Raw genomic sequence first — 15095 nt, forward strand, 5'->3', positions numbered from 1 at the left:
AGCAATTCCTACGCCCTGACTCAGATCTGTGTCACCCTGGCGCACGGTAGGTACTACAGCTAATCGGAAATAAAAAAGACCGTGGCTCCCGCCCCAGTAAAAGTCCGCCAGGGCGTTGTGCTTAGCGAGTTACGGTATCTGCGTCCCTGACTACAACCGGCACTTCCACCGTTTGAGAAGAGTATGTGATTTTGTCGCACATAACTACCACGCTTCGAAAAACTGAATGCATGACAAGGTCTTGCAGATCACTAAAGAAAAAATACTTTTTTTTTTTTCCTCCTTTAAGAAAATTGACGTTTTCTATCTTGTGCACCAATGTGCGATGACTCCATCCTAATCTATTTCTTTGCTTTATGCCGTTCCCAGCTGAGAACGGGAGAGCTGCAGCCACGTTTACCCAGGGTTTGCTGCCAAAAGCAATCCAGCGGCACAGATGCAGTTAGGCTGTCAAGTGCTGGTCTGGAAATCCCTATTCCCTTGTAATACACCTCCAGGCAGACACTTACTTCTCAGAAGGGGCTGAGAATGCAGCTCTGTCTCTTGCCCAGAAGGCTGCCTTTTAGCAATTAGTTTGTATCCTGCACAGAAACACTCCAGCCCACTCTCCATCCCAGGCTCAATGCCCTCACATCCAACCTCCTCTTCCCTCCTCCTTCCTTCCATCATCTGATCTATCGCCATTTTCTCTCTCTACTAATTCAGCTGGACAGACCCAAATGATTTCAGTTGTGGAAATAAAACATGGGTGCTCTTGAGCTGCCTCCAGCTCAGAAGAGCCTGTGTGTTCCACGCTCTGCCTCACTGATCTGTGGTAACACATCACTGCTTGGAGGAGTCTTGCTCCAGGTGGATGACAGGAGCTCTGGTGCTGGAGAGGAGCCCAGTCCACTGCCAGCAGCTCCCAGTATGCCAAATGAAGCACAGACTTGATTTCCAAATAAAAAGTTACAAGACGAACTGGTTTCAAACCAGCTTTATTTTTCTAAAGTGAACTGAGACAAAAGGAACTATACAGTTTGATTACAGAATACTGTTAAGAGTTAAAAAAAAAAAATGTGTAGAAAATGCACTGACAAAGAGCAAACCTTGGAAGTTTTTCTGCCACTCCCAAAGTGAGCAAGTCCCATCTACAGTTTCGAAGAAGAGACCTATATAAATACTGCCACTCTAGTACTCTTTGTGGAGATGAAAAAAAACACACCAAAACACCAGCGCGCATTTCCCCTAACAAGATTTAAATGCACACAGATATATCCGAAGCTTCTAGTCACACCAATTTACATCCAGACCAAACCAGCTCAAACAGGTATCGGTGTGTACTCGCACCCAGATGTTCTGTCCCTTGCAACCCAGTGTCACTACTCCTAACACATTTCCAGCTGGATGCCCAGACTCTTCTCAGGCTGCAGTTCTCACTGGGACACTGACCGTTACCTCTTCCATTCTTCCCTATTTCATGCTGCTCATCAGCATGTACCAGTACTCGTAGCCACAACCCTGAGAACAAAACTATCCTTAGACTTAAGGTGTTCCCCACCCTGTCTAAAGCATCTGGGGAAAAGAGGGGAAAAAAAAAAAAAAAAAAAAAAAAAAAAAAAAAAAAAAAAAAAGGGCATGTTTTGCATGTATTTAAATACATAAACATGCATAAATTCAGAATTTCAAAAGCAAAGAATTTTCAACGGTCCCATGCTTGCAAGTCAAATATAGTGAGATGCCAAAAAAAATGTTCCAAGACTCGGGCATGGCCTGCGTTAATTTTGTCATGTGGTACAATAGTATTATCAGTTGGAGGAGCTTTACTTTTAGGGAATATCAGCCAAAGCAAGTATACTGGAAGTAAACTAGTTTTGCCTTTAGATCTTATTTTGCTTGGGGGGGGGGGGGAGGAGGGGGGATGCTATACATCTTTTAAACTATTTTAACTGCTTTTTTTTCCCCCTTTATACACACTTGTTGATATACACACACCACATCACTGTTACAGCCTTGTCTACACAAGTCTGATACAGCAGTGCTGACAACAGTGGCGTACAACTTTCACCAGGAAGCTTCTTCTCTCAGTTAGCCTAAAATAACTCTGACTTGGCAGAAATGTCCTTTCTATTAGTATACCTCTTTGCTGGTTTTGCCAGCACAGTGGTTCATTAGGGTGTGATCTTTTTCACTTTCCTATGACAGACTGTTGTATAGCTATGCCAAGAGACTTATCTGTATATAAACCAAGCCCACGTGGGTTGGCCAGAAGGTTTATTCATTTTTCCAAGAAAACCCCTTCTAATCTCAATGAACAGGCATTTTCTAAGTTCCCCTGTTTACATATGTAGATTGAATGAGACTTCGGCATACCTGCAACAGGTAACAAAAGAACCAATACAATTTAAGACATTGGTCTGATAACAATGCAAGAAAAACAAAAGTCACTGTTTCAAAATTTAAAAATCGCTCTTGAAAAAAATGGATCTCAAAAATAGACCTCAAGAAGAACATCAGACACAGAAAGAATTGCCTTCTAAAGAAAAAACATCACTGTTTCCATTAAATAATGGGTTTACCTGTCATTGTAAAGAAATGAGCCTTTGTCTGACACTTCTGCATGGGGAATAGCCCCTTTTTTCATTTGGATACCCAGTATAAGCTCACCAAGTCACCTGTAGCATAAATTAGGTTCTTACAGCCAGCTTGAGGTTGGTCTGAGATTCTTCCACAGATCTACCACCTGATTTTGATTTTCAAGCTTTTCTTGACAAACTACATCCTGATTGTAGAAGGATGTCATTTCAGACACCACTTTATTTGTGGGAAGGCAATCCCTGTCACCTTTGTAGTTTCCATTCTTCTGTGGATCATTTCTCTCTCTTAATTCCATGGCTGGTCTGATCAAAAGACCATCCTCATTCATTCCATAGTCTTTTACTGCTTTCTCCCTTCGCAGCTTCTGGACCTTTGCCAGCTGACGCAGCTCCTCTGGCAGCTCCATGCAAGTGGGCTGATAAGGAAAAAGAAAAGAAACAGAAAATAAATCATATCAGTTAATATACATATACATTGCTCTGCTTTTGTTAGTATCGGGTAAGAGCTCCCTCTGTAATTAGCCAGTGGAACAGAACAATCATCTCTCATTAGATCTGTGGAATGTACAACTACCTGCTTACACAAACAACACCTCAGGGGAAAAATGTTGCCCTACACTCTTGCTTTCATTTATTGTTTACTCCTTTATTATGAAGATCTTAAAGTTTAAAGTAATACCTCACATACACGGATTTTAGATGTCTTCTGAGAAACCTTTCGCACTATGAAGTTGCTGTAAACCCCCAAAAGAGGCAAAACCAGTTCACGGTTGCTCATAGGAGCCACTGCAAAGGCAGCTTTCCCAGCTTTTAATTTAAAACCATGGTATTCTACCCTATGGCTCTAAAAAAAAACCCCAAAAAAACAAAAAAACAAAAAACCCCACATGAATACAGCCAACATAGTTAACAAATAAATGAAACAGCTGCTTAGGAAGTACATGAAAGGAGATACACTCCTTGATTTGGTCCCAAGCAGCACATGGGACACTGTGCAAAATCTTCAAGGATGTGCTTCTTAATAAGGACTGCAGTGCTCGCCATCTTTGTAGGAACAACAACAAAAGAAATCCACAGTTGCATTCAGCTGTAGAAAGGAGAATTACACAAATAAGGAAGCTTGATAAAAAGTACCACGAGGCAGCCAAACAAATTCAGTCCTAGCAGGTAGCGTGGAAACAACTTCAAGAAAACATACAAGCAGCATAGAGTAAACATTACCTTACAGCAAAAGATCACAGAAAGGTGAAAGGAAATTATCAGGACTACAGGTTAGGGGAATGGAGAATATGAAGTAAGCATTCTTCAGGAAAGCAAAGACACATCCAAGTGAAGAAAATAATAGTAAGGATGAAGTTACAGAAAAAAACAAAGGGCAGGCCAGAATAATTTTATTAGTATTTAACAAAAATATAACAGAACTAATAGAAAAATTTCTGTAAACATAATATCAACCATGCCGCAGAGCCAAGTGATGACCAGAATACAAAAGCAGCACAGTAAAAAACATTTTTTCTCTTCTACATTCAGAATAAAAAAAAACCAAAAGTGGAGATTCCCATACCAAAAACATTCATTATATACCCAGAACCTACCTAAGATTGTTCCACAAGTACTTAATACCAATACTTGAAATACAAACAGCAGGGTGATTTCACCCCAAATCCTCGAACAGTGGAAGATGAAAAAGCTGAACTACAGTATCTTGCTTAAAACCTGACTTGATACCTAGGGATTGGAAGATGGTTTAAAGAAATGTTCCCGGAAAGACACAGGAAGCAACACGCTGGTCAGTCAGATGTCTGTATGAGCATATGGGTAGAAACAGTAAGAACAGAATGAGAGGTTATACAGAGGTGATGGAAAGAAGAGAGTTACCACAACGTTTGCAAAGGGAAGCCATGCCTCACAAAACCTACGTCTAGAAGTTTGCACAGATCCAGAGGAAGGCTAAATAATTCAGACAAGGATTACAGAAAAAAAAGCAGAGCAAGCACTTACTTTTAAACATCCCACCTTCAGTTCTGTTTAACCAGAAGAACGTACATCCAGCTTCCTAACTGCTACCACATCCTACAGTGAGAAGTAATCCACGCCCTAAACCGCTTAAAGCTAAGCTGCGTGAAAATTTGGGCTCTATGTTCATAATGATTAATATACATTGTGTGCAGTCCCAACTCACCTGACAATTAAGAAAACTTCTCACTCAGGCATGCAATTATGTTTAGACACAGAACAGAGGTTATGCTATCACATGTCCTGAATGTGTTATCTGGTATTAAATACTGCACCGCCCCTTGTCTACTGCAGCTTTACCTTATGTGCACTGGCAAACCAGCTCTGCTGCACAGGGGTGTGCAACTCCTCTACGGTACCAGGGCTCTGCTTGTGAACAGTCACCACTTCAACAAGAAAGGACTGCACTTCTAGGAGAACATCTGCTTCTTTACACTGATGGGTCCCTAGGCTGCATTTGCTTCTTTGAATTTAAGTCTTAAACATCAGAATGCAGCTGCATTTCCAAGTCCCTAACACCACACAATATGAATCTATGAGGAAAGTTAGAAATTTAGCGCATATAGCTCCTTTACTAGCTCTTTTCTAGTGACAGAGCTGCAAATGCACAGAAACCCATTTTACTTGATGTCTGCATCCACAAGAAGAACAATTACTCCTGGCAGGCAGTTAAGCTGAAAACGCAGGCAACTGCAGAGACCTTCATGGCGGGAAGTTTGTGTTGAGTTCTCCTCCTCAGCAGTAAGATTATCAATTTGAGCAAGATGCTGAAGAGGGAAGCTGAGGGTTTTGATAATGCAGTGTTGGGGATCAGAAGTTACTGTTTTGCATCTGGTTTGTGGGTAAAAGTCAGTTGCTTGGGAGGGAGTGTCCACTATTCAGAAGACTCAACTACTACTTGCAGGTGATGACACAAGAAACCACAGAAAGTGTCAGCATACGTTTCCAAAACTGTCAGGATCAAGGAGATGCTTCCCTCCCCCACACCCCCATCTTTTCTCTATTCTCTTCTCCCACTACTACATCAACAAGGGTGTTGCATTATCATTTTTGGCTGCTGTGGACCACTGGCAATACTTTACTGTTGCTAGCAACTGCTAGGATACAGGATACCCATCTTGTCCGCAAGTCTTTCCTGGAGGAAGCTCTAATCCATGGAATTGCATCCTGCCACCTGGCCAGCACGTTTCCCACCTGCCATGCCAGCTCCTCTGTACATCTTCTGTCACTACTGCAACAACTATCAAACAACAAAAGAATGTGTTTTGGCTGTCCAGAAGCAAGGCTGAAGTCTTGCTGGAAGGGCTGCCCACTGCCTGACCATAAAGACTCTGTTTCTTTGCCATTTCCAGCAAAACATCTGAAAGATCATGGGGAAGAAGAGATGGCTGAAACTTCAGGTGAAACCAGGACTACCACCAGTGACTGCTGCAGTTGCTCACGAGAATTATGATATCCAAGTCAAAGACTCAAACATACTATCTGCACAAAATACATAACTGCTGCTTGCTCTGCTCTTACTAGTTTATTGCTGTAAAAGCAATAAACTGTCATTAATCTCCATTCCTACCAGCTTATCCATGGCCTCTGACAACCTAGGACTTTGTTTCCATCATATTATTTATGAAAACCTGTCTTAAGTAAAGGGAAAATACAAGTTTTGTTGAAATAAGCTGGGACGAAACAAAACACTCACCAGTCTTGCATATTCAAGAAACAAGGCAAAATTAGACACAGGTATATGTAATTATGCATAAGTCTGAAATTGAAGCACTCCTGAGTATGTTGAAGGCCACAAGGATGATCTGACCTTAGCAGGAACTGTGCATTTAGCCAGAAAGCAATTCTTGTATTCTGCCACTGATGGGGGCCTGCTAGAGCACAGAGAAACTTCCCACTGAGGAAAAGAAGATGCATGTGAAAAACTGACTGCAGGGATTGGGCACACAGAGCCCAGGGAAGGGTGGTGACAATGACATTCATCAGCCTTATTCACATTTGTTTTTCCTCAACTCTCAGTGGATGCACTGATCCATAGGGGCAAATGAGCAGGCTTGCCTTTTACTCCATGATTATGTGTATTTCCTTGCTGCTCTTTCCAAGAGGAGAAAATACTGGTCCACATCTGGTCCCAGAGGCTGAACCCCCTGATTTGATAAGAGGAGAGAGTAGGTAACTGTCCCAGTAGTCTTTATTCAACATTATTGGTCATTACTCAGCATTATTCAATTCACAGGCAACCTCAGACTGGAAAACCAAAGCATCTTCTTCACCAAGTATATCCTGATACTGTTACTACACACGAAAGCCATTGGCACTGAACTTCTGAATGTGGCAGTGACCCAGGAAAGATTAGGAGGGTGCTACCATGCTAGTCCAAGCTGAAGTTCAGTGTTGTAAACCCTGATCCAGGAGCTGAGATTGAACATGGGACAGCTGGAGATAAGAAGGAATGGGGTTATGAGTTCCATCCAGCTTCAGTACTTCATTTTTAATGAAGTCTCATGATTGAAACTCTCTGTGTGCTTGTTTTGCAAGTATAGTTGACATGGGAGTATCGTAAGTTTGGGGGAATGGGAGAAGGAAAAAAAGCATTCTTCTGTGTGACATGGTATCACTCAATAAGGTCAGAAGAAGCAAGAGCAGGCCAGGGAAGCATGGCTCTTTTAATTGTTCTAGTCAGATAGGACATACTCAAACACCTTTGTAGCCCAAAGGCATGACAGTAGGCATGTCCACATAACTAACTTTCCCTCTGTCAAAAGGCTGAAGACCTGGTGGTTCTGTTCAGAGAGCACAATCCAAGAACTAAAACAGAGGAGGACCCAGAAGCAGCTTCCTTACCTGGATTGATGGAAGTTAGTAAGCTTCCAGACCTGGTCATCTCCAAGTGCCTGTAAAGCAAAGAGGCCATGCTAACTTGAAGATTCTCTTGCCCATTGGCTTTCACTCCCACAACTTGCAGGTAAAGGCTTGATGTACCACACGTGGTTCCTGTTCACTCAGGAATTATGTCCACCTTCCAATTTAGAAGCTGAAGTAGTGCAACTTATCTTTGTGGCCCTGGAGAATTTATTGACTTTGGCTTTGCTACAGTCCTGCTTCAGCAAGAGGCCTCCCTTCCAGTTCTCCAGCATGCAGAGAGCATAGTAGATAATATATTTCAGGTTCCCAGAATGTTTTCCTGGCATGGGTATTTACTTCAGAATCCAAGGAGATCCATTACTTCTTCTGAAGCAGTGTTGGAACTGTGCCAGATCATGTCTGGAGAACACAGCCGTCAAGCATAGGGACTCCAGTTCTGCTGTTGTTGGAGACTGGCTCCAAGGTGAAGTAAAAGTCATCGTACCAGACTGCTGTTCACCAAGGGTCCAAGGTGGAGCACAAGTGTAAATTGTAACTGGTCAGTGTAAAAAGTAAAATAGTCCAGTAAAAGCATTTTCCAGGAAACTTTCAACCATAGCTCCACAAAGTGCACAGAAGGCATAACACAGACCTTGGTGACAGATCAATTGCACTAAATATCCACGAAAAAGCACGAGAATAAATGGGGGAAGCGGGTAAGTATCTTGACTATTACTTCATTCTGAGAATCAGATCTGAATAAAGGCTTTTTGATTCAGGGAATTAATACAGACTTAGCCAGAAAACCCAGAAGTTGCACGAAGAAAGCTTTTTTTTTTTTTTTTAGCCTTTTTTTTAAACCTTAAAACAGATTTAGCTGAACTCATCAACTTGCAAAGGATTCCCTTAAAGTTAGCTTTGTTTTATTCTTGGTGAAGAAGCTGAAGTAACAGACCAGATTTAACTAAACCAAGCTCCATATTTGGAGTTTAAATATGTATTGCAAACAGACTTTATTTAAAGTAGAAGAAACTTCCATTTGTGTGATCTTCTTGCAAGATATAGAAACAACAGAAAATGATGAACAGTGAAATGATGGTGAAAATGGCTGCTTTTACTATCCATACTACAAGACTCCTAAAGCAACTACAGGAAGTATGATTATCAGATGTGATTTTAAATAGATCTTCAAAATGCCATCTGAAACGCTCAGCATCTGATTAATTCTTTGGCTAATCTTACAGAATAAATGGATTTACGAAAGGATTGTTTTCAGCAACCTGAGTATCACTTAAAAAAACACAAATAGCCCAACACAAAACAGAATTCCTACTCTTTTCACTTTAATAGACTCTTCTTTTCCCCTGTGTCATGCCTACTTCTGCAAACATTTCACATTGAAAATTCAGATGCCAAGCTCTTTTTTTTTTTTTCACATGAATTATGAACAACCTTCTTTTTTTGGCAGCTCTCCTCTAAAAAGAAAAGTTTTTCAGATATGACCTCTTCCATCTGTGAAGCAACTGTGACCTCTTGTGGTTATCTAAACTAATCTCCTCCTAAATCCTCAGTAAGGGATTTACTGGTTTGAGCCCTTAAGTAATTCCCAAAGGATTCAACTCTGTGCTCTAGTGTTTTGTTAAACCAGGGCAAAGAAAAAGGCAATTTCTTCCACAAAGATAGACCTGCATTCTCTTTTCCTAATAAATATTTCAAGACATTTATGACTGCATAAATGAGGCAGTAGCAGGATTTAATCATGTTAGTTCAGTTTCTTTGTGATGAATGAGGATGTTTGACCATTAACTTTTCACCCGAATTTAATACCAGCAATATCTTACATAGTTATTGCAAGACCTCATAAGATTACTTCATTGAGAAGGCAGAAAAAGATGACACCAATACCACTGCTTGTTTGGTTCGCATGGACCTGTTCTTTCCTTCTTTCCATTAGTGCGCAGGAAGTCAAGTGCCTTAATTAAAAATCTCATTTCCCCACCTCAGCTTTAACACAAGTGTCTACCATACAAGAGCCACTCCAAGGTATCTGAGCATGCAATACTACTGGTTCTATGTGACCAAGTATGAAAAGTGTTACTTGATTTTTTTTTTTTTTTTTCTCTTTTTAAAATAGGAAGACAAGGTAAGTCAGAGATGCTTTTACAGAAATAAAAATCTTTGGCCAACAATAGACAACATTACTCAGAAACAGCCAGTATAGGCAAAATCGCTCAGCAGTAAAGATGACAGAATAGGAGAAAAACAGAACAAGATGTGAAGACTAAATGCTCTTAGCAAAACACCGCAACTCTGGCAGCTCCAGGTACCAACGCTTCACAACTCCCTGTCTCTCTCCATGCCCTTGTACATACAGAGCCCCTATTGAGCCCAGAGGTTCTCAAGCTCAGGTAAGAGTGAAGAGAAGGCACACGTACCTGTGCCCGTGCCTTAACAGCTGCAGTTCACCAACCACAATACTAACTTGAGGTGGATTTGTGCTAATGGACTAATACAAAATGCAGCTAGGTAGATACAGATACCATCACTTCTCTTGCAGCACACAGCAAACCAGGTATGTGGCACAGACTAGGGTGTACATTTGCAGAAAAGAAAGCTGCTGTAGCTAGGTCCTCCAACATTTATCCATCAGAGCCTTAGATCAAATCACTAGCCAGCAAAACAAAGACATACCTACCTTTGTGCTCCGAAGGTGATGTTCAGACCTAGTCCGATAAACATTTAAATAATCATGTACTACAGCTGTTAGGTCAGACATCAAGTTCTCCATTAAAGATGAGTGGAGCAGCAGAAGGTACCTAGCCTTCAGAGCAAGTGCTTTACACAGAGAAGCTGGAAACGGTCTCAAGAACCATATGTCAGGATTCTCCTGCATATCCAAATGCAAATGAAAACAGTTATTTAAGTAGCAAAAATTACAACAAAGCTTTTAATCGCATTCTTCCACAGTTTACAACATATCTCCCAATGCTGATCTCTCTTTTCAGTGCTACTGAATGCTTGAAGCTTCTAAGGCAATCTGTGTACAAGCCTGTGGATGTTAGAGGAGGGAGTTTGGGAGGAGGGATTGCTTCTTTAAAAAAAACCCCAAAACCAACACACACCTTGTCCTGCATTTAATCTTAGGTTCTCTCTCACCCATCTCCAAAACTCGGTTGGATTCCTAACAGCTGAGATGAAAGATCTAAAGGGAAAAGAACCCCTCCCCCCATCAAGAGAGCCAGGGAAGCAGCTGGGGATAGTAACAGGTTCAGCCATCACAACTGGAACCAGAACAACATGAAAATAAGCCCCAGTTAAGCAGCATGACGGATACCCTGAGCAAAAGTGTCACTACAGGGTGGCTTATGCTGGTATACCCACTACATACGTATTACACAGTCATGTTCTACTTTTGGTCTTCAGACCGATACGAGGATTCGGTCTGGTGAACTAAGGCAGGCATATTGTCATTTGGCTTTAATTTGCCACACAAAATTCTTTAAATTGAAATTTTGAGAGATACTATTAGCATTCTAAAATTTATATAAAAATAAAGCTGTGTTCAAATTAGAAGTTTCACTGAGCTGCTATTATGGCAATATCAAATAACATTTAATCCAGGCTTTCGAGAAAGATTTTTAAGTCTATGACCAGGCAATGCAAAACCACCCAGATTTACTCACTGAGTTACGAGACCAGCCTGAACGGAGAAAAAATGCTCTGGCAGGAAAGAGATTGTTCCTATTCAGTAAAGAAACCCTGCCTATATAGCAAGGTCTCATTAAGTATCTAGTTCTCAAATTCAGTAGCTTCTTTGGAAGTCTCCCCCACCCCTGAAAAAGTGAGGTCAGGTGATTAAAAATCCAGCAAAAAGACGCCACAGCTGGCGCTAGCATATTTATGTATTATTTGTTTAACAAATTTGATATCCTTCTATGATAAGGTCACATACCTAATGGATGAAGGAAAGGCAGTGAATGTAGTTTTTTCTGGATTTTAGTAAGGCTTTTGATACTGTCCCTCACAGCATCCTTCTGGACAAGTTGTCCAACTGTGGGATGATAAGGTTCATGGTGAGCTGGGTGAAGAAACAACTGAAGGGCAGAGCTCAAAGGCTTGTAGGGAATGGGGCTACATCTGGCTTGTGACTGGTCACCAGTGGTATTCCTCAGGGCTCAATTCTATGCCCAGTGCTGTTCAATATATTTATTATCAGGAAACTGGATGCAGGAGTTAAATGCACCATTAACAAGTTTGCTGATGATGCCAAACTGGGAGGTGGTGTCGACTCTCTTGAGGGACAGGAGGCCTTTGCAGAGGGACCTAGATAGGTTGGAGCATTGGACTATGATTAATGGGATGAAATTTAACAAGTCAAAATGCCAGATTCTGCACCTAGGATAGAGTAACAGCAGGCACATAAATTGGGAGAGTGTCTGGCGAGCCGCGCTGCAGGCCGGGCCCTGGGGGTGCTGGTGGGCCGCAGGCTGAGCGTGGGGCAGCCGCGTGCCCCAGAGGGCAAACCCCATCCTGGGCTGGGCAAACCCAGCACGGCCAGCCCGACACCAGCGGTGACCATCCCGCGGTGCTCGGCCGTGGGGCGGCCTCGCCTGGAGCCCTGTCTGCAGGGCTGGGCCCCACGAGTTAAGGAGGGTGTGACGGGCCTTGAGCGTGTCCAGAGGAGGGAAACAAAGCGGGCGAGGGGGCTGGAAGGCACGTCCCGTGAGGAGCAGATGAGCCCTTTGGGCTCCTCTAGCTTGGAGAAAAGGAGGCCGAGGGGAGACCTCATGGCTCTCTGCAGCTGCCTGAGGAGGGGACGTGGAGAGGGGGGTGCCGAGCTCTTCTCCCTGGGACCCAGTGCCAGCACGCGTGGGAATGGCTCAGAGCTGCACCAGGGGAGGTTCAGACTGGACGTCAGGAAGCATTTCCTTACCGAGAGGGTGGTCAGACACTGGCACAGGCTTCCTAGAGAGGAGGCCGATGGCCCAAGCCTGTCAGTGTTTAAGAGGCATTTGGACAATGTCCTTAATAACGTGCTTTGACTTGGCCAGGCCCGAAGTGGTCAGGCAGTTGGACTGGATGATCCTTGTAGGTCCCTTCCAACTGAAATAGTCTAGTCTATTCTATTTATCAAGCTTATGTTCCCCAAATCTTAGAAGCTCCTGGCACATTAAGTTTGCCCTTGTCCTTGTTTTTGTTAATCTTTCAGCTGGGGTCAAGCAACAGAGAACAATGATTTGGCAAATGCTGATGAACTGAACAAGCAAGAAAAAAAATCACTGCTCTAATTTTTTCATTCCAATAGTTCTGGCAATAAAAGTTTCCTCCTTCCCTACTTGATTCAGAATCCATTTTAACCAACTTGTTCTGATGGAACTAGGTTTCAGAATTAGTGAAAATATATTAAGATAATCTGGAACATTTTTTACTCAAGTTAAATATATCCTCTGTTGTACAAGCTTTGTGGTTCTTCAAACCTCAGTTTCAAACAAGCTATTAGGAAATACCAGCATTAGCACTAATGCCAACTAGTGCTTGCATCTGCCTCCCAAGTCAGTGTTACAAAATGTCATTAACTACAGCAATTTCACCACTGCATAGTGCTATGCTCTCAAAAAAACCTGACAGAAACATCTCAAGATGGGCAAAGCACAGCTCACAACTGAGTCTTCAGAAGGTGCCTCACTGAATCACTCACTGAAGCCATCTGCTGCCTGCACTTCATGATGGCATCCCCTTTGGAAGGTATCTTCAAGTGCTGCATCACACACTCCTGTAATGTGCAGACACGGTGTGGAAGGAAGCCGCCTGTTGCCACGGAGAAGTGCAGAGCATCAGCAACCTGTGATGGAAGGGATCAATATTCCATGAGCAGCGACCGTTAACCCAAGGCAAACAACGTGGAGGTTTGACAGTGGGGATGCATATTAGAAGTAAAGTACACTGCAAACAAACTAATCCTCATTTTGACTGCATGCAGTTGCAGAGCTAGTAATCTGACTCCTTAAAGCTGTTAAGTTACATAAAAGGGTAAATTAAGTTTTAAGAATGACTTATACAAGTTATATGCTGTATTAGGCTAAGGCTCCTTCTAGCTCAGTACTCTTGTCTCCAGAGAGCAGGTGGTTATGAGCCATATTAGAAGAGAGTAAACATACAGTGATACTTCCCCAGGATACTTATGGCTCTGACTTTTATCTGAAACCTGAAATAGTGATGCAATGTAAGGAAAACATGATGGAAGAATATGTAAATTGTCAAAAACCTTGTGCCTAAAACCTGATTTTGCCAGTAAGACTCATTTTTGACTACATACAGAGCCAGAAGGGAAGCAGACAACAGCCTCCTGCAGTGACTGCATGGCATGGTTTTCTCCTCCTGGTTTCAGCCCTTCTGCAGGAGCAGCCCTCACTCTTGTCCCTAACCAGGGATCGCAAACATGAGTGGGACTATTGCAACAGGTGTAGAGAGAAGCCAATGGAAAAGAGAAGCCTGGAGGAGAGTCCACTGATGAGGGGAATGGAAAGGAAAAAATAAAAAGCCTGCATCCACAGTCGAAACCTGAGACTGAGCTATCTGTCATTAGAACAACCTACCCTTCAGACTTCTGCTAACTCAAAAGCCCAGATTCCCACTCTGGTCCCTCAAAATGCCCACTGACCTCTCATAGCCCTTTTCTCCTTATTACTTTCTCCCAAGAAACCTTGAGCCACACTCAGCAGAAGCATCTGCAATCCCAACAACGAAACCATGAGCTTACAGGCCAGCCCAGTTTTACTACAAGGGTTAGAGCTGAAGCCACTTTTGAGCTGTTCTGCTACACACTGCCCATGTGCCACCTAGACCAGACCACAGAGTGTGTGGGGGCAGCTGCTCAGCCCCTGCAATATTGACTACAGATTCGTAACCAATCTCTTCTGGCCTTTTATAGCAAGGGTAAATTCCAAGAGCAAACCCCCATTCCTCACTTACCTATAAAGTCCTTGAGGACAAAAATTAATCTCCTTCTGTCCAATAGCACAGGTAAACAAGCTGGTATGTCTTATTAATGACTAAAGCTGCCTCTAAGGCATCAGATAAATAGCTAACTGCTGACTTCTCTGGGACAGAAGCCATGTGTTTGCTGAGCCTACCAGAAGAAAGTGCTAAGCCAATCCATTTACTGAATTTCCAAGGAATAAAAGATTATATGAAGGTATTATGAAGAAAATGCAAAATGTTAGAGCACCACAAGTAGACCAAGCAACCTTGGACTCAGGAAAGAAATGTCAGATATCCTGTGCTCGGTGGTAGGACAGAGAAACTAGGACTGCCTATATTTCTGCAAGGCTGACTACCTTGCTGCAGTCCAAAAAAGTCTACAACCACCAGCTGAAAAATGGTGGGAAACATACTTGGAGAAAGGAACTGCAACAATTCAAACTGGTGAATCCACTGAAGAGAATAAAATGGAGAAGATCCAGGTAAAGCTGACCGTCACTGGATTATAAGCATGAAGTTTCCATCACTCATTACCCAACAGTCCTTTATATTATGCTTCTGACCACTGAAACCTGCTCTGGCTTTTAACTCTCGATGGCTGGATGCAGATAAAGAGGAACCTCAGGAAATACTTTCTCAAACAATCAGTTACTTTTACTCAAAGTCAAAACAAAGATG

General features: G+C 42.5%; 1 protein-coding gene across 1 annotated transcript in view; it reads right to left on the minus strand.

The window, feature by feature from the left end:
• Nucleotides 1–1620: 1620 nt before the first annotated feature.
• The window catches only part of EXD1 (exonuclease 3'-5' domain containing 1), a 29507-nt gene continuing 16032 nt past the window's right edge, over nucleotides 1621–15095 (minus strand). Inside the window, exons 9-11 of the mRNA XM_032990018.2 lie at nucleotides 13135–13278; nucleotides 10132–10323; nucleotides 1621–2992 (exon numbers count right to left, since the gene is read on the minus strand). Coding sequence (XP_032845909.2) covers nucleotides 2675–2992; nucleotides 10132–10323; nucleotides 13135–13278 — 654 coding nt within the window. The 3' untranslated portion in view covers nucleotides 1621–2674. The remainder of the gene's footprint in view (nucleotides 2993–10131; nucleotides 10324–13134; nucleotides 13279–15095) is intronic.

Source organism: Tyto alba, unplaced genomic scaffold (assembly GCF_018691265.1).
Source record: "Tyto alba isolate M040663 unplaced genomic scaffold, T.alba_DEE_v4.0 Super-Scaffold_18, whole genome shotgun sequence".
NCBI classification, from domain to species: Eukaryota; Metazoa; Chordata; class Aves; order Strigiformes; family Tytonidae; genus Tyto; species Tyto alba.